General features: G+C 37.6%; 2 protein-coding genes across 3 annotated transcripts; both read right to left on the bottom strand.

Annotated features, from left to right (window-relative positions):
• Positions 1–142: 142 nt before the first annotated feature.
• On the bottom strand, positions 143–17493 carry bcan (brevican). 2 transcript variants are annotated; one of them, XM_065245437.2, is made up of 14 exons: positions 17302–17493; positions 9151–9233; positions 8588–8965; positions 8305–8479; positions 8082–8209; positions 7066–7359; positions 5956–6951; positions 4781–5740; positions 3709–3816; positions 3352–3510; positions 1819–1901; positions 1212–1356; positions 559–744; positions 143–274 (listed from the first exon to the last, which is right to left on the bottom strand). In XM_065245437.2, the coding sequence occupies exons 2-14, from the start codon at positions 9224–9226 to the stop codon at positions 150–152; spliced, it is 3813 nt and encodes a 1270-aa protein (XP_065101509.2). In that variant the 5' UTR covers positions 9227–9233; positions 17302–17493; the 3' UTR covers positions 143–149. The 2 variants fall into 2 exon arrangements, with proteins under 2 accessions (XP_065101509.2, XP_065101508.2); XM_065245436.2 differs by lacking the exon at positions 17302–17493 and having other exon boundaries at positions 559–741.
• Positions 17494–19455: 1962 nt separating this feature from the next.
• isg20l2 (interferon stimulated exonuclease gene 20-like 2) lies at positions 19456–25788 on the bottom strand. The gene is made up of 4 exons (XM_065245440.2): positions 25681–25788; positions 24594–25321; positions 24193–24393; positions 19456–22041 (listed from the first exon to the last, which is right to left on the bottom strand). Exons 2-4 carry the CDS (start codon positions 25194–25196, stop codon positions 21931–21933), a joined length of 915 nt encoding a protein of 304 aa, XP_065101512.1. The 5' UTR covers positions 25197–25321; positions 25681–25788; the 3' UTR covers positions 19456–21930.
• Between the last annotated feature and the right edge of the window lie 93 nt (positions 25789–25881).

Raw genomic sequence — 25881 nt, 5'->3', positions numbered from 1 at the left:
GTGTAGATCCCATTATAATTGTGCTTATGAAGTATTTGCGGGAACATGTGGGACAAATACTATGTTTCTGTTACAGAAGGAACATTGTGGGGAAGAAGGTATAGACAAACAATGAATGGAAATTAATGCTACTGTCAAATGCTAGCGTTTTAAACGTTCCATTTTATATCCAAATACTCCGGTTTTGTTTTTTGTGTCGTTGTATCTACAATCACATATTCCTTGTGACCAGCAGGCCAAGTTACCATTTCTCCATTCGAGTACTCAGGTCCCACTGTCAACAAAATATGACACACAAAACCATGAGCCATTAAGGTACAAAATGTACTGTTTGTAATCACATCTAAATTAAGTAAATGAAGTATTATTTATACGACAGAATCAACCTGACAACATTAAGTTTCATCAGCTTTCACTATTACACTATTATTAAGGGTTAATAGAAATCAAGTACTAACAGATCATTATAACTCTTGCCAATTTCTAAGTATTTTTAACTACTGACTTGTAATAATGATTACATCTGTTCTTCTTCCAGTCATGTGCTAGTAATCTCACCTGATGTACATGTGATTTGAGGTTCCTCCCACTGTCCATTGTTCTGACATGTGATAACAGGGTTCTGTCTCTGGGTGAAGCCTGGCTGGCAGTGGTAGCGCACCTGCGAATCTGTCTTGTATCTTAGTTGCCGTCGTCCGAACATCTTAGCGTGGCGCACAAAAGGGGGCTGACCACAGAATGCTGCTGAAGAGAAACCAATTAAAGGGATAGTTCACCTTAAAATGAAAATTCTGTCATCATTTACTCATCCTCATGTTGTTCTAAACCTGTATGAATTTTTTTTTTTTTTTTTGATGAACACAAAAGAAGATATTTTTGGGAAAAAATATTTTGGAAGTATTGTGATAAATGATGAAGAAAATATTTTGATAAATGATGGTAAGCACACGGTTTACGGTACACATTTAATTCCATCATATTTTTTATTCCTACTATGCAAGTCAATGGTCACTATCTGCTGTGTGTTTACCATCATTTCTTAAAATATCTTCTTTTGTGTTCATCAGAAAAAACAAATTCATACAGGTTTAGAACAACATGAGGATGACTAAATGATGGCAGAATTTTCATTTTAAGGTGAACTATCCCTTTAATTATCAATCTTTCCCTCCACTGAGACCCAGTACCCCTGTAGACGGTTATGTACTCACCAATGCCCTTCTTGCATGTATAGGAGAGCTGGTAGTTACAAGGGATATCACTCCAACGGCCATCTTCGTACCACACCATGACAACGCAGTCTTCCCCTGACAGAAAGTAGCTGTCTGGTTGTCCACGAAACCAATTCTCAAATAGCTGATACAGACAGGCATAGAAAGTGATCTTTACATAAAAGCCACTGTAAGCCATATGTGCCTAATTTTAACAGATGCTGAACAGAAAATGGCAACATGGTTACTAATTCATGCATTCTCAGAAATAAAGGGGTGGTACCCTTTTAATTAGTATGGTACCTAAAGAATGCGTATAAAGTAACTCAAAAGTCCATACAGGTACTTGAGGGGTACATATCTGTACCTGAATGTTACATATTAGGACGTTTATAAAGGGTACTACCCCTTTTTTAACTGTTTTTTTGAGAGTGTGGGAACTGGGAAGTACTTTTAAATGCCTGCATAACTATGTGCCAACACAAATAATAATCCTTACCCTTTGATTCACTTTAATTGTACTATGATTTGGAAAACGAATCCTTATCTTTCATACCACTGGATAGATGTAATATTTAAACTGGCAAGGTGACATTAGCAGACTTACCAGTGGACTCCCATCTGACCAACGGAAATCTCCTTCGATGGTTTTGTCATTGAGACCCGTCCACTGATATTCCTTGTATTTATCTAAACAAAGTAAAAACAATAACTGACAGCAAGACACAACACAAATTCTACACCCGGATACATCATAATAAGTATACAATAGATATGCACAGGCCGTTTAACGCCCAACCCGCATTTACTTACATAACGTGATGGGATCAAAGTTATTCAACGTTTCAGTGATTGTACAGAATGCAGGGCCTCTCAGGGAAATGTCAACAAACCATGTCCTTTTCTGAATTCCTATATATACTGTTATGTAAATGTGCTTCATTGAACAAACCTTTTCCTGATTCTTCCCCTTAAAAATTTAAACAACAGGATGCACAATCTATATGAATTAAAGTGCATTAAAATGCTCAGTATCGTTTGATGCTTTGGTGTAATTTCTACTCAAAGAGGAAGTTAGGGTGGTGCGTACTGAATGGCTGCCGCCCCTTTTAAAATAGGCAATGTTTTACCCCATAGCCTGGAATCAGATATGAAACTGAAGTACAGAACGATTGAGTTATACTTAAAGGTGCAGTGTGTAATTTTTAGAAGGATCTCTTGACAGAAATGCAAAATAATATACAAAACTATATTATAAGGGGTGTATAAAGACCTTATATAATGAACAGTTATGTTTTTATTACCTTAAAATGAGATGTTTTATCTACATACCGAGGGTCCCCTTACATGCAAGTCGCCATTTTGTGCCACCATGTTTCTACAGAAGCCCTTAACGGACAAAATTTTTTTATTAAGTAGTCTCCGAAGATGACATGTTTGTCCGGTGGTGGCTACTGAAGCTTCTCTATGAGTTTCAAAAGCGAGGGGTGAGCAGTGAACTGAGCCATTGGTTGCAATTCGCAACCTCACCACTAGATGCAGCTAAAATGTACACACTGCACCTTTAAAAATTATAGTGAGTGACTGTAATTTTTGTACTTATCTTTTTGTAAGTTTTCGACTTATACATTAAAGTCCATTTAAAGTGAATTACATATGTGTTCTGAGTTCGTCACACCACAGAAAAATGTGTTATTATCCACCCAGCCAAATTTGAATAAAAAAACGTCAAGTAAATAAAATATAAAAAATTTGGAAAAGCAAGCGGCATTCTCTGAAATGCTCACTCGCGGGAAAGCCGCTGTCTCTTTCAACTTTCAAATACCGCTACAACCTGAATGGATGCTCGGATTTTGTTAGAGGCGGGGCCATGCTCAGTAACTCCAGTGCATCATCAAGCCACCGTTTTAGCCCCGCCCAAATAACCCCGAACACAGAAATGTGGAAAAACAGTTTAACTCCCTAATTCAGTACTACATAGTTCACAGTCTTTACATGTTTCAGCAATAAATTTCTATATTTATAATGTGTTAGAAACAATTCACCAAATAGATCACCAAATGTTGGCATCATGTGTAATAACAAGTCAAACTGCTCTGATGGTTATTCGAAAGCCACTTCTAGGAATCTCACCACTTACCATTAATATACTCTTGTTCCTCGGGAGACATAATAGAGACCAGGTGACCTCCAGACATCCGACAGTGCTGCTCAGCCACCTCCCATTTCTGCCTTTTGGTGAAGTGTTTGTAGCAGAACCCTTGAAACTTTTCCCAGCCTGGTTCACAGTGTTCTAGATCTGACAAGAACCAGGTTTTTACATTTAGATACATCTCTTACAACCTAAAGAGTTCAATGCAACTTTGCAGAAGCATACACAAAAGCAGTATTATCATTTAGTTTTGTACTGCAATTACAAAGACCAGTTTAGAAAAATCATATATTGAAACACTACATGTATAATATGAAATTATTTATGAATAGTCCAAAAACTCACCTATCTGGCAGAAGTTTCCTCCATAGGTGGGTAAACAGAGACAGCTTTTACCCGTTACACTCTCCACACATGTGCCTCCATTTTTACACGGGTTCTCAATACATGCGTCTGAAAAAACAGGTGGTTATAGATGACTTATTATATGGCACATTTAAATTTGGACATAAATCATGATCACATTTGGACAGAAGAGGGTGCTACTTTACAGCAAAAACTTTTAAATAGAGTACAGGTTTGGTTCATTCCTGTCTGAATAAAACCGTGCCATAACATGCCAACTGTACAGTATATCGACATAACATTGCTTATCTTTGTATTTTTGGTGTTATCAGTTGCCAGCCATCATGGCCCCACTAAACCAACTCCTTTTGCATGCACCACTGAAAGTATTTACTGTGATAGGGGTTACATTCTGAAACTTGCCAGTCTGCAATGAAGCCTGACAGAAACGATAATCGGTTGATACAGATAAGTGCATGTCAGTCATAAAGTTTCTATGATTAAAAAGCAAGAAATAGCGCCCTCTCTTGAGATCATATTGTATGTTCAAGTATAAATATGTGTATGTGTATCCAGTAGATGGCACTACTAGATCTCTTTCGGGCACCTCTAGTAAAAGTTCACCCATGCTTGCTAAGTCTCGAGACATGGACACGATGCATATTAATCGCTAAATAATCTAAATACATGAATATTTTTCACTCACAAACATATTGTTTCACTTCAGAAAACATCCTGTGCAGTCATTTGGATTATTTTAATGATGGATCTGCCGTTTTCAATCCGAAGGCTGCAGCCTCCGGAAGTCGCATTTCAAGGCTGCATACGTCATCAAGACCCTCTTATTTCCAAATATTAACAATTATAAAATTGACTATTATTCTCAGGTAATCGTAAATTGTTGTAATATGTTTATGACTTGCGAATATAATGCTCAGTTAACTTAAATAAACCAGGCTTGATGACGTATGCAGCCTGCATATGCGACCTCCGCAGGCTGCAGCCTTTGGATTAAGAAATTATTTGGGCAAACTATTTATTTCTCCGTACTCTCATACTAAGATTTGTTTACCTGAAATGTAGCCAGTCCTAACCAACATCTTCTGCGTTGGTCTGGGAGGTGGCGTAACAGGCTCAGATGTGGTTTTTACATCATTTTCATATTCCATATTGTTTGTGCTTGCTCTAGTCATGCGGTCATAATCCTCATCATCACCTTCACGTTCAGGTGACTTGGTAGGTGAAGTTTGGCTTGGCTGTTCTTCGGTGAAGGCATCAGAGTAGGATTCACCTAAGCTTGTGTTGTCTTCTGTTGTAAGTGGGACATCCCCACTAAACTCCACTTCTTCTCTGGACTCCACCGGTTTTGTAAAAGTCACAGTCTTCCAGTCAGGTGTCTGTGTAACAGCAGGCAGCAATGTTACTTCCATACCCATAAGTGGTTCTACAGTACTGGCCCGATTATCATCATCAGTATTTGTATCATTAATGTCCAAATTGGGAGTTGTGTTTAAAAATGGATGCTCAGTAACAGAGGACCAATTTTCTGAAGACTGTCCTGCTTCTGAGGACTCCTCTTCATGACTGCCATTCACATTTAAAGTAAAAGTCGAATTGTTAGGTATGGTGGATGTGGTATAAAAGTGGATGGGTTCTTCTGCAAGGCCCTCCTGCTCCACCTTCTCCAGTTCCTCCTCTACAGTCCCTAGGACAGACAGGGTTTGGTTTTCAGAGAAAATCTCCTTCATATCCCCTGGAGAATTTACTTCTACCTGTACAGGTCCTTGTGTGGTTGGGGTGCCCAGGAGGTGAGGAATAGGTGTGGTCAATGTTGTGACTGCCAGGTTATCGTCATAATCGCCTGAGCCTTCGAATGTTTCTAGTTCATTCACAATACTAAGTTTGGTGCTAACAGTAATGTGATCGGTGAAATTATCATCTGCACCGAGAGACAAAGGAACAGTAAAAGTCCTTTCACCATCATCTTCAGAACTGTTCTGATGCTCTGCATCTTCATGTTGAGATTTTAAACCTGCCAAAGTGCAAATTAAACACAATTTTTTTTTATTTAGGGACACAGCAGGTATGGTATTTCTTCAGCATGCCACATTTCGGTATATAGACTGTTACATATATGAGCATATAGGATGATTTTATGTAAAGATCTGACTTTAGCTGGGTTTTAACAGGCAGGATCATGAATTATTACTGCTGATACATCATACAAACACACTTTACTGTACTTACTCAGGCTAGTACTGCTCAGATGTGTTATTGGGAAGCTCTGTGTCAAAGTCTTAGACGTAGATGCTCCATGCAGGGGCATCAGATGTTCTGCCTCTTCTGTAAATGCCTCAGTTAAAGCCTCACCTGAACCTTCCAACATATCTGCATTGCTAGATGTGCTTACTGAGGTGGACTGAGTGCTATAAGAAACCCTTAGGTCTTCATCTGACTCTGTGACTTCTGTAATATCCTCAGTATTTTCCTCTAGAGTAGCATTGTGGTCTTCCTCAAGAAAGAAAGTTGAAGGAGCTGCGAGGAGTTCTTGAGTTGTGGTGTGATTGCGTGAGTCATTGTATACCATTGTAGTACCCTCAGTGGTCATGTTGGTTTCTGTATTTGTATGCTCTTCATTTTCATCCTCCAGGTTAGTGTCAGGCATGGGTTGGAAATGTTTGGAGCCATCTATCTCCTCGGGTGCAGGGGATAATTGTTCAGTTACTTCCGGCTGGACCGGTGTAGGTGAAATTGGCTCCCATGGCTCAAAGCTGGTGTCGGGCATTGGTTGGTAGTGTGTATGATTGCTGCTCCTCAAAATATTGGTTTTTGAAGCTTCCTGCACATCTGGTTCTCTCTCATGTAATGTTTGATTTTGATCCATGTAGATCTCTGGCACAAATTCTGCATTGATGGGATTGGCATCCACTTTCTGCGTGGTGACCTCCGTGGAGTCCTGATCAGTTGTGATGGGTGGGCTGGTGAAATCTGGACTGGTGCTAGCAGTGAAATCATCAGGAGGGCTTGAGGTACGATTGTGTTCCTCAGGTTCCTTCGTAGTCTGTGTGCCGTGAATGGGGAAGGACTCAACGGCACCCAGAGCCTCATTTTCAGATTTTTGGATGACCTGATCTACACTGAACTCCTCATGGGGTTCAGCTAAAGTCACAATATGCTGGTCTTCTGGTTCTGTGGCCATGTAGTCTATTGGTGGGACTGTCTGTGGGACTGAGTTGCCATTACCTGTAGAGAAACAGCATAACAGACACATATATTATACATTTCGTCATTACACACATAGTCAGCACAATGCTTTAACAGCAAACAAATAATAAGCATACTATCATCTCTATATACCTCTAAAGCAGTAGGCATCATGGAAAGTATGTGGTTCGGGGAAGCCTGTCTGATTGCTAAAACGATAGACGGTCTTGACACCAGGCTCAGTGCCCCCACACCGTTCACGAGGGGTCACGATAGGGTAGCGAACACTTCCGTCAGCAAGCCAGCCTGGACTGCAGTGGTTCAGACCATCGTTCCATGCAGCATACAGCTGGCCGGTGGTCGCTAACTGAGCTCCCTGTTGCTCACAGTATGCCTTAGCTTCTGCCAAGGTGAAGCGCTGTGGGTTCGATCCATGGAACACCTCCCCTAAAAAAGGTTTCATTTCAGATCAGATAACCAATGGCTGAAATACTGACATCCTCAATACAACTACGAACAATCAAAAGAACAAATAATGGCGCCACCATTCGATGTTTCCACAGTTATTAACCAAAATGAAGTTCCAGTAACTCATCATTACTCAAGATTTAAAGGGACAGCAAGTATGATTTAGACAAGGCAAGGCAAGTTTATTTGTATAGCACATTTCATACACAGAGGTCATTCAAAGTGCTTTACATTTTTACCCCCATCTAGTGGTGAAATATTTTTTTGCATTCAAGGGAAAAGTGCTCTCTAGCGCCTCGCTTTTCCAAATACGTATGTACTCACTGATCTCCTTGTCCGTTTCAGCTGGTTCACAGGTTTTGAATGAAAACGCGTAGTGGAAATGCGTTGGTAGGCTAGTGTTTTTTGTCCCTCTCTCCTTTTATAGTTTATCAACATGGCGGAACGACATGGAAGCCTCCTTGGACTTACCCGTTCAATGTAAGTAAAGAGAAGAAATTCTAAGCTTACAAAAAAAGTCAGATCATTGGCAGAGGTCATTTGACACCAATGAGGACATATTTATGAATAAAGACATTGATTTTGATGAATAAAACACTTAAAATCCTACTTACTGTCCCTTTAAAATAGTTCAATTTACTTAAGAATTGAATGCAGCAAATATTACTTTTTTTTTGGAGTTCATAAATAAATCAGCTTACCGTGAATGTTTTCCACATAGCAATACACGTCAAAGAGTTCATCAGCATCCATCGTGCCATAGTTTCTAACACCTGGTAGTCCATCCATGTCTCCAAAACAGCCCTCTCGAGGCATCTGGATTGGGTATCTAAAAATATGCAACAAAGAAACACCTCCAATAAATTATTATGGCCGATTTCAAAGGTTACTTATCAACAGCAGTAGCACAGTTAGTTTACTCACCTAACAGAGCGATCTGAAAGCCACCCGGCATCACACTGTTCATAGCCACTGTAATAGGCAGCCAGCAGCTGCTGGGGAGAAGCAATCTGAGCTCCAATGTGCTTACATGCATCTTTGGCCTCATTAAAAGTAAAGGCATAGCGACTAGAGGTGTGGCGGTAGAGGAAGACGACACCTGAAAACACAAAGAATGTCGTACAACAAAGCTTTAATTATTATAATTTCTACAGTAGGGTTTAATCTTACATTGTGTTATGGATCATGACTTTAAAACAGCGATCACCTTTAACTTTCACCTGAGCCAGGTCATTAGCATCCTCCAATCCGTGCTGGACTTCACAGCGGTAGAAGCCCGTGTCGTTGTGAATCAGGCCATCCAGTCTGAGGGTGAGATCATTCGAAGCAGCAGCGTAATTCAGAAGCGACGCCCTGTCTTTATAAATCTCACTCACCTTTACCCTCTCCCCACGAGCCACTAGGATCTCTATGTCTTTGTTTGATGAAATAAAGCTCCATTTTACTCGTGGCTGGGTAAGTACAGCATGCCGCCCCAAAGAGGGCGTACGGGGCAGAGACACCAGGCAGGGCAAAATCAGGGAACCCCCCAAAATGGCAGACACGGGGAAGCTATCAGGAATGGTCACTTGTAGAGCTGTATCATCTGAGGAAAAGATATGAATAATTTAGATATAAAAAAAATTAACTATAGATACTAAAAATGTTGCACACTATACCATTCCTGTTTTCTTAACTTTTCTGCCCTCTCTAAATATACTGTAAAACATTAAGTAAAGCTATGTGTGACCTCAACTGTATCTGTCAATTATCCCATCCCATGAGACACACCTGCGGCAGGACTGGCGACAGCAGAAGACAACAGTATAAAGAGGCAGATGGCACGCAGCAGTAGATGGAGGAACATCACTGATCTGAGACCAGAGAGAGGAAGCAAAACATTAAAAAAGACAAGAATTGTAAAGTCAAATTGAAACTGTGACAACAACAGAGTTTTGTGAATTATATAATATATTTCTTAAGTGTATACAAGCAATGTATCCAATTCATGTAGTTTAATTTAACTACATTCTGTTTCAGTGGACGTTCATGAATATTCATGTGGAAATGACACACGGCCTTGTGTGAGAAAGTGGGGGAAAGGAGAGAAAGTTCTTTGTGCTTTTGGTGCCGCCAGATTGTATGAATTCTCACTGCATTCAATTTTCTAAGAAAATTGTATGATTTCATTCCCTTCTGCTGGTTGAAAAACTTGGCTTTGAATGCTTAAGTTTCAAACTTATAATATGTGCAAAATAACTTTTTAGTGGTTTTATTTGTCTTTAAAGGCAAATAGTTTATGCATTTCACAACCATTTTAATTTCGAGGTTACTAGAGGGTTTGCTGGAGAAGGGGGATTTGGCAACCCTTTAATTCCAGCTGGCATGATTTAGATCTTTGGAGTCTTTGGGAGCTCTTGTATGTGCTTAGAATTCAGACGATTCACCGAACAGACCAAGTATCATGAGCATCTCTTGACCAGTACATCCATCTCGACTTGTGTTATCTTTATGCACCTGTCTCCACACACCCTTCAAACCACATAGACAGCACAATATATGCTGTGTTTAGCTAAACGCCTTTGGTGAAAGGAAATGTTTTTTAGTGGGTAGATGGTGAGACAAGCAGAAATAAATGAATAAAAGACCACCTGCTAGATTTACTGAAATACTGTTTGTTAAGACTGAATGAACTGTATAGTCATGCCTCCGAGGAAGAGCCAGAAAAGCTCACTAGACATAACACTGGTGCATAGACGCTTGCAGTAACTTGACAAAATGAAAATATTATTCCTATAACTTTATAAGAAACCCCAAAAATAAGTTTCAGCAACAACATACAAGCAATGTTAAATATTCAGGTAATAATGCAGTCAACATTTAAATAAAAAAAAGGAAATTGAAGTTGATTACATCAATTTTAAATGAGAACATATCATTGACTCGTAATTATTTTAATGACAGGATGTTTACTAAGATAAGGGCTGTTTAGGTTTATAATTGTTACTTTTCTCTGTTTACACTAAATCTTTTAAATCCAACCAGATGTAAAATGAAAGACTCCATCCTCATTACTGGTCTCTAATGTTAATCATATGGAGCACAGGGCAATGGAATGGAAATTTACTTATGTTGTGTGAGCTGCTTTAAACAAACAGACCGAGATTTATGTACAATTGAAGTGAAGTTTTACTCTGGTGAATAATTAATCCATCTTTTATGGGATGTAAACCAATGCATAGGCTTCTGTTTGGGGAATCGCACCGTATTTCTTATTGACTTTGAACAATATATAACTTTTAATGTCCCATTATCAAGTATCTAGTAGTTATGATTTTTCCTTCGTATCGTATTTTAACATAAAAACAAACATTATAAAAACAGCAGCATTTTTGTGTCTGCTATACACGTAGCTAAGCAGCAGTTCCACACATCCTTGATGTAACCTTTTTCACTGTTGTTAAAAAAAATGCTAAAGATAAGGTCCTTTAAGTTCTCTGATCAGGAATTTAATAGAAATGGTTTACTATAAGTGCAAGACAGAAACGACCAAAAAAAAAATAATAATTCATGGCACAAGAGCCACAGACACTTGAGAAGGAAGTTCTGATGCTATGGTGCATTTTTAAGTGACGCAGAGTAATGGGCACATTGAAATGGAACATGACCGGAATAGAAAGAAAAGAGAGGAAGGGAGAGAAAACGGCATGAATTAGTTGACCTAAATTTGGGTAAATGAATGAAAGTTAAATACTACAACTGCACTGTGTGTGTGTACCTGGTAATTATCACGTTGTGGGGACCAATTGTTCCCACAAAGATAGGAAAACCAGTATTTTTTTGACCTCGTGGGGACATTTTGAGGTCCCCATGAGGAAACAAGTTTGTAAATCAAACAGAATGATGTTTCTTGAAAATCTACCAACTAAAGTAATTTTTAAGTAAATGCAACTTAGACTAGAAGCCCTCCAAGTCAAATGTGTTTACACCCAGTTACAAAAAATTTTGGGGGTCTATATAGATAAATTTGCCCCTCATGACAACTGTTAGGGCGGTGACTGTTAAGCCTTACGCCTAAATAAGGGCGTGGACACTTATGACCGGTAAATAGGGCTGGGTTTCGATTCAAATTTCAAGAATCGATTCGATTCCGATTCTCAAGATCTTGAATCGATTATCATTGTTCGATTCGATTCGATCCGATCCGATCCCATCTTCGAGATTTAGATAAGTGTTTTAAAAAAAAGCCCGAAATGGTGCAAGATAGGGGGGGGGATGACCAAAAATCTATTCCACAGAATGAGTCATTTTATTTCATGGTAACTGTATATTTCATAATATACATGTTTTTCAGTTTATATTGTTTTTGGATTATAAAAATGTGCAGTTATTTGCCACTCACTCTAGCTTTTAACTGCTCACCACAGTTTTAAAATATGGACAATTTAAAGTAAATAATGTTAAAGTGAAAATGCCCAGAGGATAACAACAAGTCTTGATAGACAGAATCTTGTTTTTAATTGAGTTATTAATTTTGTAGACTATTGAAGCTATAGTATGCATTGTATTTTGTATTTATGCATACATTACATAAAAAAATAGGCAGTATGTAAAATGAACAGGTATAAATATATGCACAAACCTACAGACAGGATAAATACCTGTATATGAGAGTCGGAGCTCTAGATATATATATTATGACGGGTGCTATAATGTGATGAAGTCTGTTTTAAGGTCTTGATGCTCTTTACTTTCTATTAGACCTTAACATTTGCGTCTCTTTCTCGTCTTTCTGATCAAAGATGTTTGTACTATAAGCGAATTAGGCGTCAAACTAATGCTCCAGCAGCGCACGTGTCACTGATATAAATGCAAGTTTTGTCTTAGCTTGCTTAAAGTTCAGAAAACTTTACAACTATAAGCATTATGTGTAAGAAGAACTCTTTATTTGGTGTCCCGTTGCGCGCGCCTCAAGAAACCTCTGCCCGTCAGAGACCGGCTGCATGAGCACAGAGGGAGGGACAGAGAGAGTTTCGCTGGAGACCTGCGGTGGATTTACTGGCGCTTATTATAAAAATAACACAAATAACTTGTATATTTGTTATGAGTGGATTATTTTACATATAGATCGCAGCTTTGAGCATTTCTAGAGTTTTCAAAACAACCGCTTGCTTAACGTTACTGACTGCTATGTTCGTTGTTTTAATGTCCTTCCACCTCGCGCGCATGCGTGAATTCAATGACACGGCAAGTTTAAGTTATTAATTATTAAATCGATTCTCTGAGTTAAGGATCGATCTTTAGAAATAAACATGAAAATCGATTCAGAATCGATGAATCGATTTTTTCAACACAGCCCTACCGGTAAACTGCCACTGCTGTCACTACCAGCAAGCTAGGCGGGCATGGTTTCAGCCACGTCCCACCTCATTACCTATTTTTCAGTTATCCGCGAGTGATGTGTGGTGATGCCAAGATGGGAATGGCAGGCCCTGCCAACTATTAGCTTAAAAAAGCTCACAAACCTATGGGTGATGTCATGAACACTAAGTCCATATTTTACAAAAAAAATAATCAACATCCGTCTAACATTTCTCAACAATCAGAAAAAAGCATTCAACATGCTTGTGGTATAATCTAAAATAGTAACAACCCCACACCTTTTGCAGCTTCATAAAGTCTTTTTGTTTAATGTGTGCTGCATGTATCAGCACAGATAGATTTGATCTGCATGTATCTTGTATTCTGCTGATCTTGGGTGAATTAGTAACAGAAGCAACCACATTTCCATAAGCCAGGAGTAAAGCCAGATTGCCATGAGGGCAAATGTGGAGGACAAGGCCCAGCAACCTCAAGAGTGCTTATGCTTGCAACTTTACAGACGCCTGCTGTCTGGTATACAAAATGACTTCACCTGAGGAAACAGCTGGGAAGTGAGGTCAACGCAGGCTGAGGAGGACAATGGCATAAGAAGCAAGGAGGACATTACTGAAATGATTCCGTGATTCTACAGGATGAATACGAATCGGACAATTCTTTAAAGTATGTTTGTTTTTTACTTGCCACATTATAGAGCCATAGTAAACCTTTAGAAAGGTTCTTATTTGTTTTTTACTAATGTAAATTTGAATTCTGATTCTTTTTTAAATAAATTAAAGATTTTAGTTAGAAATTACTTATGTTTTTATTATCAAAAATGCTGCTGCAACTGTACTGGAACATATCAAATTAATATTAATTTAAACAAAATAAATATTTAAAAAACCTCTGTGAAATAGGCTAAAGTCTTAAAATAAAACTCACAATAATTTCAATCTTTAACATAACCTTACTCAGTCAAAGATATCAAAGTTATATTGTCACAGAATCTTATTAAAGGGGGCATTTCACAAGAATTTCTTAATGTCAAATAAATCTTTGAAGTCCCCAGAGTATATATGTGAAGTTTTAGCTCAAAATACCCCTCAGATAATTTATTAACATGTTAAAATTGGCACTCTTTAGGTGTGAGCAAAAATGTGCCGTTTTTGGTGGTCCTTTTAAATGCAAATGAACTGATCTCTGCACTAATAGGCAGTGTCATGGTTGGATAGTGCAGATTAAGGTGCAGTATTATTTTCCCCTTCTGACATCACAGGGGAGCCAAATTTCAATGAGCTATTTTTTCACGTGCTTGCAGAGAATGGTTTACCAAAACTAAGTTACTGGGTTGTTCTTTTTCACATTTTCTAGGTCGATATAAGCACTGGGGACTCAAAAATAGCACTTAAACATGGAATTTTTTTTTCATGATATGTCCCATTTAACACTGTGTCAGATGATTTTATATAGAAAACCGAAAATCATATAATCTTGACACATTTACATACAGTTTTAGAAAAACATTTTACATTATGTGATGAACATTAGAAAACCACATCATGCACAAAATAGGTAGCATGACATGGACAAGTGCTTAATTGTTTTTTTTCAACGGTTAACTGAGATGCACTGTTCAAAATAACAGATTCAAAGAAATGACCAGGGGCCTCATTTATAAAACTGTGCATAGGATCCTTACTAAAAGTCTACGCATGCACAAAAGACAAAAATGGCACACGCCAAAAAATATTAAGACTTATAAAACAAAGCAATGTTCCCTTTATAAATCACAGATCACCTGCAAGTGTGTGTACATGAATCATGCTCAGATCCCACTCTGCAAGCCCATTCTCCCATCAAGTTTTTTATACATCACAACCTTTGCTTGGGAACTGGCGTATGCACGTTCCCAGCCCAATTTTGTGCGTATACACGCTTTATAAATGAGACCCCAGGACTTCCCATTACTAGTCTCAGACCGTTCAAGAAAGTGTACGAGCAGATAAAGCTTTCCCACACAAACACGCACATACATCACTCAACGTGGTATGCAGCTCTGTTAAGCATTTTCCCTTTGCCAACTTGTAATTTAGTTTTTCTTGTCTATCAGCTCAGCCATGGACACTACAATTCCTCTTTCTTTTCTCCCAGTGCCACACCCACCCTTCTAACCTTGCATAAGTCAGTGTGAATTTGTCCATCACCTGGGCAACCAGCTCTGCCTCCAGAAACACAGATTGACCGGTACTGAGAGAGAAAGAGAGCGAATGAGAACTGCGAAGGTCTGTCTGAGGTGTTATTAAGCTGTGGTAGATCCTCTGGGTAATGTGGTATAAACTGACTAAACATGCAGTCATTCTCTGAGCTCTATAAAATCTAAAGGATACAAATCTGCACTTCAAAACTCTTCAAAACTAAACCAGGCAGAAGAAGCATAAGCTAAAGAACATGAAACACATCCCTAAAGTTAATTAAGGGCTGATTAAACTAAATTTAGATTAAAACCTGTCTAATATTGCATTGCCCTATAGCAGTGTGTCCCAACCAGGGGACCAGGGCACACAGGGGGGCCTCAGCAGATTTCCAAGGGGGCCTCAAAATGACTTAAAATGATAAATAATTGGACAAAACAAGCCTTGAAATAAGCTAAAACAAGCAAAAATCAAGATGTTTCTTGTTTTTTGGCAACTTTAGTAGGGAATATTCATCTGTCTAGTCATTCCAAGCTCCAGTTAATTTTATGTGGAAAAAAATTGAGTGAGTGGGGGGGCCTTCTAATATTGTTGTGGGTAAATTGTTGTGGGTCTGAAGTGGAAAAAGGTTGGAAACCACTGCTTTAGTATACCAACTGATTTTTTTGCTTTAAAAGTTTTGGTCATGTGCATTTTTTTGCATATACTAGAAACCGCTGCACAAAGCTTATCTGTACTACCTGACCTTAAAATGTCATCAAATTTAGAAGAACATTAAAATAAATCAAATGTATGAAAGGTAGACATAACTATTTAATCAAACCCTATTTTAATGACATTTCCTTTCTCTGTATCATGATTGTCTCATTTCTCTTCACACTGGAGTCATTTAAAATGGTCATGACTGCTGCACAGTTAAATTAGGTCAGATGTGCCCTGCAGGAATTCATGCATTTAAACTATAGACTTTTGGACAGGTGATTAAAACTGCGAAGACCTAGTTAATTTGCGAGAAATTGCCAAATTATCATTGAATCACAATGGACAGCCAATTTAATGAATACAAGGAAAATGTATTTGTTGGAAATATTCGTTATTACAGACATGCAAGCATGCGATAAGGGTAAGTGTGGATGCCTCATGCTGCGAAATGCAAACAGATTGACTAAATCTTTATTAAAGATAAACATATCCTAATCATAAAGCTGCTAATCAAACACCCACCCATATGTACTCCAGCTAAATGGAAACAAGATGCTGTGATTTCTGTATACTGGCCATTGTATCTGGTGACCAAAGTGGAATATTGCGGTGAATAAAGTTGTATAAATTTTAGAAAACACAGTCCAGACTCCAAGTTAATGTCTCAACAGAAATAAGGTTGACTCAAATAAGCACAGGAATATTTGCAGACATAAACCAAACAAGAACTCAAGAATCCTGCCTCTTTTTCGTACGCTAGAGTTGGCACCTGGATTTCTGCTTAGATTGTTCCACAAAGCAAAATCATCCCGCAGGTGTGTGGCAGACCTCTCATACGTTTCATTTTTTATTCCACTGTGGCACAATATTAAGATGTACAAAGTCACTCTGTATTCTAGGGATAAACTCAGCAAGCTATCATAGTGGCAGTTTAAACAGTGCTATTAAAACAAGTACTGGCACCATTCCCACACCACACAGCCAAACATAATTACCACATATAGGAAAATATAGATATATATTTACAGTATACATAATAATAAGAAAGTAATATTGAAGGCAATACCAATAGTTATAGATTTGATTTAATACAAGAGGTGGTGCACTTAAGATATGTTGTTATATTTATTATTATTAAAAATAATGATTATAGACCATGTTTGGCATTATTTCTGTTTACTTAATTAACAAATTTTTCATTCATTTGTTTACTGTAAGCAAATTTATTTAACCTTTTGAATTGAAACCATAAGAAGCACTAATAAATGTCATGAACACGTGTCTAGTCTGCAACAGAAGGCTAAAGAGTCCTTATGCACAACCCAACACTGACAGCCTGTCAAACTCTCTAAAATTATTTGTCAGATGCAGCAAACACAACATTTCTGGTAAACCCGTCTATTGTTAGTGACCATAATAGCATTTTAATTGAAATCCTGGTCGATTTTTTTTTAGCTCAGAGACACAAAATAATTACAAACAGGCTAAACTAAACGTCCAACAAGTCTACATCAACTGATGCAAAATTGGCTCTGTCCTACACCGCATTAAAACTTAACCAAAAAATACAAAAATCGACTTTTTAGTCAAAGTTAATGTTGCAAACGACAAAATTACTCAGTAAGTGAATTTATAGACATGAATGTCTCTGCCATGTTCATAATCATTTTAAAGTAATGCCACATACCCGCGGATGCACTGGTTTCTGTGTTATGATTTAATCCGATTCGGACGGAGATGTGAATTGAGTCTCATAGAGTGAAGACTGATGATGATGATGGATGCGGTGCGCTCTGTCCAAAGGAAGAGAAAAGAGAGAGTGGAGGAATAAACGCGCGAGAAGCAGCTTTGATCAACCCACTCTTTTCAACCAACAGGGTTCATTTTCCTATTCGTCCCTTGGCGCGATGAAGACATTGGAAAGGGACGGAGGAAAATTTAAACGTCCAAAATTAGAATATGAGAGCAAGAGAGGGAAAGAGAAAGAAAAAGAAAGAGAGAGACCGGTTCTGTATAAACATTGAATTCTCACCTGAGATTGTGAAAAAACATAAATTTTTATAAAAAAAATTAAATATAAAAAAACAAACGGTAATTCTGTGAACGTTGAGCCTCTACAAATGACATTGATTAAAACATTCACTGACTCTGTGCATAAAAGTCCTACCCACAAAGTATGTGGATTTTCTGTTTTATAAGAATATTGTATAAAGACAATAAGCGAAATAATAGAAGACATGGTTGGTTGGCAAAGGGTTAATTACGGATATGCCTGCTACATTCTTGGAAAAAGTAATGCAAAAATCTGCACCCTGGTAATCTGTTTAAAGTGGTTTTAGTTAATAGTTTGAGTGTAACAAAGTTAAAAATTAGAAAGCATAATCCACCTTTCAAACAGTAACATAAGTGAATACTCAAAACAAATACTAACTTCTTGTTTTCCTGGACAAGGGTTATCTAAAATCAGGGTTCCCACACCTTAGTGAACTTTAAATTGAAGGACCTTTCAAGTACTTTCCAGATCCAATACCCTCAAACTCATGGACTAAATGTGGGGACACATTTCAAGTGAGAGCAAGGTTACATCGAGTTACCTTTTAAGATAACTTTCAAGGGAACTCGTGCTGTGTCACTGCGGAGACACTTTGGGGATGCCTCCAGGGGTAAGTGTGTTTAAATGTGTATATAAAATTCAACCAATGAGGCTTAACAACAAAGACAAAATTCTGCGGGAGCCAGGAATTATATCGCTATCTGAATATTACCAAAGCTGGCATTACAGGGACACAGGAAGGAAGTATGGCAAGGGAGATGCAGCATCTCATTCCCTTCTCAGAAAACAACAGTTACATGATACGTAGCCCGAGATGTTGTCATGTGTCAAACACAACTAGGCACAAAAGCATTTTGGTATGAATCAACATTCGCAATCAGAAGACATAAGCATTTAAAGCGAACAGTTTAGCACGTGAAGTCTAGAATTGTTATGATATTATCCTACACTACACAGGGTAATATGGATTTTTTTCCAGAAAACTTATTTCATAGATTTAAGAACTTTCAATGACCTGTATTTTTGCATGTATATTTTCAAAAACTTCCCAGGGCCTTGATTTTTCCCTCCAGATTCACAACCTTTCAATGATTTCAAGGACCCGTGGGAACTCTGTAAAATGCATTTTTGAGCTGCATTCATTTAAAAACACCTTGTACTGACATATTTTAATATATATCAGTCCTATGGTTTTGTCTCGAGATGCACACCAGTATTGTTATTTGTTTAATTGTAAAAACTACTTAAATGTCCTAATATGGCCTAGTCTAAACCCTGTCCGGGAAACCCTTAAGAAACATCACTCACTGAATTTCTTCATTGTTTGTTATTAAAGGAAGGATTACTTTTCAATTGAGCAAGAGTCCAAAGGTAAATGCCACAATGAATGCTTTTGGTTCATTGATTTGCTGCACTACATCACCACACTACAGTATTAAACTGCTGTGAATTAAACAGTTGTAAAGATCCAAATAAGCAAACATTCGCAATGCTACATTAATGACACAGAGGAAGTGTACACACGTACTGTACCTACTTATCATCTCTCAAACCACACATGCTGACTACAAGAAAAGGAAAATTGCATCAAGGCTGGTAACTTACAAAAATAAGATATCTACGCAAGTAATGAGACAATTGCTTATTCAGAGAAATTACCAGTTTGTACTGGCTTGCATTGCTGAGTCACATCGGTAAATGTGAATCAAATACATTTATGAGTCATGTCTGTGAAGTCAACTGCATAATGTAACAGACTGAAGTCTGGCCTCATGATAGCAAACCATCAAGAGTCTAAAAGCTTTTATTAAATGAGGATTTGTCAGGGAACCTGAAGAAAGAAGGACAAATATGGCTTTGTACAGCAAAGAATCCTAAAATAACACATCACACAGCAGACCAAATACTCAGCCTCACAAATCTGAAAAAAAAATCATCTTTAAACACTTACTGTAGTCCAAGCAGAATTAGACTATGGCCAGGTTCACTTAGAGTTATTGTTTTGAAATACAAATACTAAACACTTTTCCAGTGGTTCCTAACCCTGTTCCTGGAGACACACTAACAGACATTTCAGATAACCACATACATATATTTGATCCAAATGATCAGTCAAAGGAGACATCCAAAATTTGTATTGATGGTGGGAAACACTGCACTCTTTAACACACAGGTCTGACACAGCAAATCAGTAGTCTCAAAAAAGTTTAAAAATTGAGAAATGTCCAAATTTAGCATAAACTGAGCATGTAGATCCTCATTATAGGAATCAAAGAGCATTTGTGTTCAGTTTTGTTTTTGATGAAGCTACAATACATTATTTATTAGATTTTACATTATGATATTCCTTTAATAAAGAGCAAGGGTAACTTTCACTTTACCACAAGATCACTTTTGCCTGCCAACCATTGAGGATTTTCAAACTTGATACGTTTCACAGACATTACTATCATGCACATCCAAGCCACAACCAGGAAAGTATGAAGTCACCCGACTTTCGTCTCTGTACAACGTACTATATTAACTCAAATTTCATTAGTTTTAAATGACTCCAGTCAACATCTACTGGATTTACCAGAGCTGAGACATATAAACCAAATACCATGATAAATTCTTGTGTGTTTCTATTTAGGCTATACACTGTAATACTGGGTTGTTGTCACTATATTTCAATACTATATTCAATCAATTAATTTTTTATTTATGTTGAACATGGACTAATGGGATTGGTGGGTTATCGAACATTACATTTTCATCAAAAAAGTTTTGCTATAGATCTAAGAAAAAAAACAATCTTGACTGATTGTACTATTCATTTATTACATATTTTTTATATAAGATTGGCATCTTTAAGGTATGTTAATATTAATATTAAACAATAATAAAAAATATCAACAAGTAAAATAAAATAAAATCAACCGGTAAAACAAAAAGCTTTTGAATAGACTAAATCAAAAAAGTAGCCATTGAGATCGTTTTATCCATTGTGAAGGTTGCAGACCCCTGCACTAAATATTTTCTATTCCTCTCTTTCTGCAAAGTCCTTACCCACAAAAAAGACAAAGCTACATATATGCACTGCACAGTGAAAACCACATATTTAAAGATCCTATAGCTCAGTTTTAGAGCATTGTGTTAGCACCACAAAAGGACATGGGATCGAACCCAGGAAATAGCATTTTTAAAAAATACCTAAGAACTTGTAATGCACCGTAAGTCGCTTTGGTAAAAGCATATGCCAAATGCAAAAATCTAAGGTGTAAAGATGGATTCACACCAACAATGAATAAAATGTTACTGGATGAGTCTGTGCTGCTTGTTGGCATACCTACTGGTATTCATCACACAATGCTGCTGTTCAAACAGTTAAGCATATGGCACTAGCAATACCCAAACTGCAAAGACGTCCCAGGTAATGCAGGAGCTGTTAAGATGTATATACTAAACGCACCACAAGTCGCTTTGGATAAAGATGTATAAATGCTCAGATTGAGCTCGCTGATACAGTAAATCTTTTAAAAAACTAATTATTTCAGGTTTGCATTGTTATGGATTTTCACCATAAAGAAGCTTTTATTACCAAAGTAAGGTCATTAAGGTTAAAACTTCTGGGAAACTAGTGGAAGGAAGATTTGACTGCCTCCCAAAAATCACCGAAGTGGTGCAACTGGATTCCTAAACACAGACTGACTGATGATTGAGTGCGTTTGGATGAAAAAGAGCTTTGACTATAATCTTAGGAATAGCAGTAGGTCTGTTCATTTGGACAGTTAAATACAGTAGGGGCTGTAATTCATGTGGTGGTGTTGAATTCACAGAAGAAAAATGCTGACTCATCCTGTTCGTCAGACGTAAAAAGAAAGCCAGGCAGACAGAGGAGCTCCAAAGGCTTTTTACTTGCCACTTACTGCAAAGATTTTGAGTTTCATCTCAGTTTCTGAATGGAAGTGAAAGAGATGTGCGTGTACAGTAGGCAACATGTCCACATTTTTGCAAGTTAACAATTGTTGCAAAGAGGCAACAGTTGAAAGATAAAATGAGTTTTTTTTTAAAAATCACTTCTGTGGTACAGATAATGAGGAGCCCCCTAGTGGTTTTTAACGCCAACTATCGTTGTTCTAAAAGTTATTAAAAGTAAGAAAGTCTCATTTTGAAAATGTTAATAAAACATGACAATAACAAGATTGGTTGCATATGAAAAGTTACTGCTTCAGATTATAGCAATATTGTTTTCTGATTCAAATCTACACCATTACTCCATTTTTAGCTAATGGCTTCAGAGGCCAGTTTTCTTTCCCACTCAACCTCCACTACTTTGTACAGCTCCATGGTGGCTTTGGCGTCTTCTACTGATGAGTGGCCTCTCCGCCCAGTCTAAAAAAATATAAGAAGAGAGTTTTTCAGTGGAAAAACTTTAAAGCCATGCTTAAAAATAACCAACCAGGACTCGTCCTCTGCGGTTTACACATATCAATTCAACTTATGGGTCTGAACAGGGTTGTGTGGTATACATTTGATCATGAATTTAAATTTGGCTAGCAAACATGATGCAGAAATTATATTAAATGTGAATAAGTAACTTTGTTATTCAAATGTCATTTAAAGGTCACCTAATATAATTAATTCAATTTTATATGCTGTTTGAACATAATTGTGTGTCGTCTGTGTGTGTACACAACCACCCTGTAAGGATAAAAATCTGCCCACTCCTTTATCTCAATAAAAAAACCTCAACAGTCTATTGGGAGAAGATTTTTTGCGATTTCTGAGCTAATTGGCTTCATTATGCACAGACACCACCCAAAGACCACAATTAGGTCATAATTTCTATCTTAAAGAGCACCTATTGTCCGATTCACGTTTTTAAATTTCCTTTGATGTGTAAGTGTGTATAAGCACATTTTAACGATATGCAAAAGGTACAAACCCAAAGTAACCGATGACGCGAGTTATCGTCTCCAACGTATATCTCTTTTCTTGGACTACAACAAACACGCAGATTGTAGACAACAGTTTACTTCCTGGAATTGGTGATGTATAGAAGACCGACATTATAATTCCTCCTTCATGGACTCATAGCCTGTAATTTAACTCCTGTTAGCAACCGAATCTTTCAAACATGGTAAGGAGCGTCACATTTCCTGCTGACGTCAGAGGTATTCAGGCCAATCACAACGTACAGATTAGCTAGCCAATCAGGGACACAGCGCTTTTCAAATCTGTGCGTTTCAGGAAGAGAGTGAAATCTAGAGCTACAAAAATGTATGGTATGTGGATAATGTGTTTTTTTTTAACCATAAACCACGCGAACACATTGTTTTTAGTGATGCACCGATGTATCGGCCGCCGATATTTATCGGCCGATTTTTGATAAATTTGAAACCATCGGCATATCGGCAATAGCACGAGAAAGGCCGATACTGATTGTTTATTAATTAACTGCATAAAGAATTCCATTATATGTAAAAAAAAAAATGAGTTAATGTTGTTAATAAAATAAATGCTGAATAGCAAAAACCACCTTTGAAGGTTTTCATGCTGTCTTATCATATTTGTATTAGCTTAATTTGTGCCTCTCTTATTATGTTGGTCAGTTTAATGTTAATTAGATCCGATCCATGTTCAGTAAAAATAATTTGATTCAGAAATAAACTAGCTAATAGACCAACTGTATAGGATTGTATACAAGTGTTTAATATCGGTATCGGCCAGAAGTTGTCTGTTTAAATCAGTATCGGCCCAAAAAAATCCTATCGGTGCATCCCTAATTGTTTTATTCCAAATACACAAAATAACATTGTTTTTAGCATTGAAATAGGTGCTCTTTAAAACTTTTTTTCATAATACATTACAGCATGATCATTATGAAGAATGAAGTAAAAAATAATGTATGTTTTCAGTATCGATATCAAGGGTTGGGAACCAGTTCTGTTTTTTTTAAATGAACTGGAACCACGCGTGATTCTTAAGTTTTGGTTCTAAAAGCAGTTCCGATCCAATGCACGAGCAAAGCGCTAGGAACAGTCAATTTAAATAGCCATGTCTTACCTCATGAATATTAATTAAGCTGAGCCACTGTATACAGTCACGCAACCCAATTAACACAGAAAACACTCGTGCTGCTGAGGTACGCTTTGTATACTTAGTGTTAAACATGTCTAAAAGCCAAAAGGGTGGATTAATTTCCAAAGGTTTAATGATGCTAAGTTGTAATACTGAATGTTAAATTTGATGTTGAGGTGGGAGGGAAGCAGCAGCTCATTTGGATTTAAAGAGAAACAATCACAAAAAAAGCAAATGGGCCTTTTCAACATGGTATAATAATTAAGCTATAGGGTATTTGGACCTGAAACATCACAGGCACATTCTAGGGACACCTGAAACAAATATTGCATTTTGAATTTTGTCAAATACTGGTTTCGTCCAGATTGGCTTTTATCTTTATTTGACAGCTGAACTACATACAGTACTTTGATTTTTGTGGTTTAGATGAATGTGGGACATTTTACAATGTGCTAAACTCACTTGTATATCCTTGTTGAAGAGAGCCTTAGTAAGCCTCTTTAGAGATGCAGGTTCGTGCTCAGGAAATCCAGCTTTCTGGTTTAGAAGTGGAATCTTGGTGGTATCTCGCGTTTGGCAAGCAGGATGGAAATATCTTAAGGCCTTGTAGTCATTGTGGATGGCATGGCCCACAACCACTTTCCCTGTTATTATCTTTATAATCTGTGTGCAGAACGTTAAAAAGCCATTTTGTCAAAACATAAAAAGCAGCCATCTTTTTTTTTACATTACATGTAATTAAATGCTACGTTTTGGTTAAGCAGATGAAAAACCAATGCCGCCGCTAACAATGTCATAGGGTTTCAGAAAACACCTACAGAAAAGGATAAAACATGTTACATCCAGTAGTTCACTTTAAGTACCTCTTTCTGCGCCTGATGAAAGGGTGTGGCATAGCGGAGATCCTGCCTCCTGATTCCACTCCAGCGTGTGCGATAATCAGTGACAGGTTTGGTAGGCTGAACGAATTTATCATAAATGACATCACCATTGTAAGAGACAATACTACAGCGGCCAAGCTCACCAATGGACCCCTTTGGTCCTGTTCCTACCATCTCACAGTCCATTGCTACATATTTTAGAGGTCCAGAAGTGGGGGGCACCATTTTCTTTGTTGGTTTTCCCTGAGATGTGCACGCAGTGGATGAAACTGAAGTTGAGGATTTCTGACAAAACGTCTGTGTTGAAACGAATGACGTACTGGTATGAGGCACGGTGGTGTTAAATTTGGGAAAAATAGCACCTGCTTTCGATTGCTCCTCTCCGTTGATCTGTGTGTGGTTCTGCTTTTTACTTCTTCTCCGATTTTTCCTTTTGTTTTGTTTGTCTTTTAATAAACCCTTCCGCATCAGGTACTGTTTCTTTTTAAGGAAACGTTCATGTTTCTCATTTCTGTTGGATTTAACGTTACCTGATTTGTCGTTTCCACTAGGGTTTATAGTCAAATTAAGCGAAATTCCTGACATACTTTTCCACAAACAAAGGCTAATTTTAAATTATTAGACTTAGGTCAATACATACAGTACAGGCTCAGTTGATACTGCACAGGACTGGGGGGCTAAAACAGGAGAGTCCTCAATGTGCTTTCACACTTTAACGGAAGAAAAGAGAAATTAACATAAAGAATATTAAAAAACAATTATAGGTATAAGTAATTATAAGTAATATTATGTTTGTAAAAAATATGACTACAGCCTTTATTAACTAGAACCATCACAAAGAAGGACAGTTCCACAGTAGTTTACAATTCTTTTTACTAAGTGTAACACAACGACAATTTAATACAATACATTGTAATTCAATCTATAGACTCGTTATCTGTTAAAAATATCTGATATATAATCCCTTATAAACATATGGCTTTGTGAGCGTTAAGTAGCTAATATTGGCTTAGAATCACACACTGTGTACCGAAATATATACCGCACATTAATTTAGTAAAATACATACCATTATTTTGCTGAAAAACGACCGATAATCTCATAACACGAATCTCTTCTGGGGTAAAAATACCCACGTGACTAGCGCGGGCGCACACAGTGTGTTTCCGGTTCAGAGGGGGAAACTAAAGCGGCGAACTGTGAGCACGTGGTGGATTTGCTGCATGCAAACATTCAATTTCATGCGGTGCTGCGCAGACCATTCGTTCTA

The sequence above is a fragment of the Paramisgurnus dabryanus genome, chromosome 13 (genome assembly GCF_030506205.2).
Source record: "Paramisgurnus dabryanus chromosome 13, PD_genome_1.1, whole genome shotgun sequence".
Taxonomy (NCBI): domain Eukaryota; kingdom Metazoa; phylum Chordata; class Actinopteri; order Cypriniformes; family Cobitidae; genus Paramisgurnus; species Paramisgurnus dabryanus.
The sequence above is the reverse complement of the archived record's forward strand: the minus strand, read 5'-3'. Positions and strand labels throughout refer to the sequence as shown.

What these genes read in the sequence shown, in the direction of transcription:
- bcan (XM_065245437.2), bottom strand. Translation starts at nt 9,226, where the DNA reads ATGTTCCTCCATCTACTGCTGCGTGCCATCTGCCTCTTTATACTGTTG. An exon ending in TGTCGCCAGTCCTGCCGCAG is followed by an intron (nt 8,966 to 9,150) that starts GTGTGTCTCATG and finishes TCTTTTCCTCAG; the next exon opens with ATGATACAGCTCTACAAGTG. An exon ending in GGTCAGATGGGAGTCCACTG is followed by an intron (nt 1,357 to 1,818) that starts GTAAGTCTGCTA and finishes TGTCTGTATCAG; the next exon opens with CTATTTGAGAATTGGTTTCG.
- isg20l2 (XM_065245440.2), bottom strand. Translation starts at nt 25,196, where the DNA reads ATGTCAGGAATTTCGCTTAATTTGACTATAAACCCTAGTGGAAACGAC. An exon ending in TTCATCAGGCGCAGAAAGAG is followed by an intron (nt 24,394 to 24,593) that starts GTACTTAAAGTG and finishes TTCTGCACACAG; the next exon opens with ATTATAAAGATAATAACAGG. An exon ending in TCTTCAACAAGGATATACAA is followed by an intron (nt 22,042 to 24,192) that starts GTGAGTTTAGCA and finishes ATATTTTTTTAG; the next exon opens with ACTGGGCGGAGAGGCCACTC.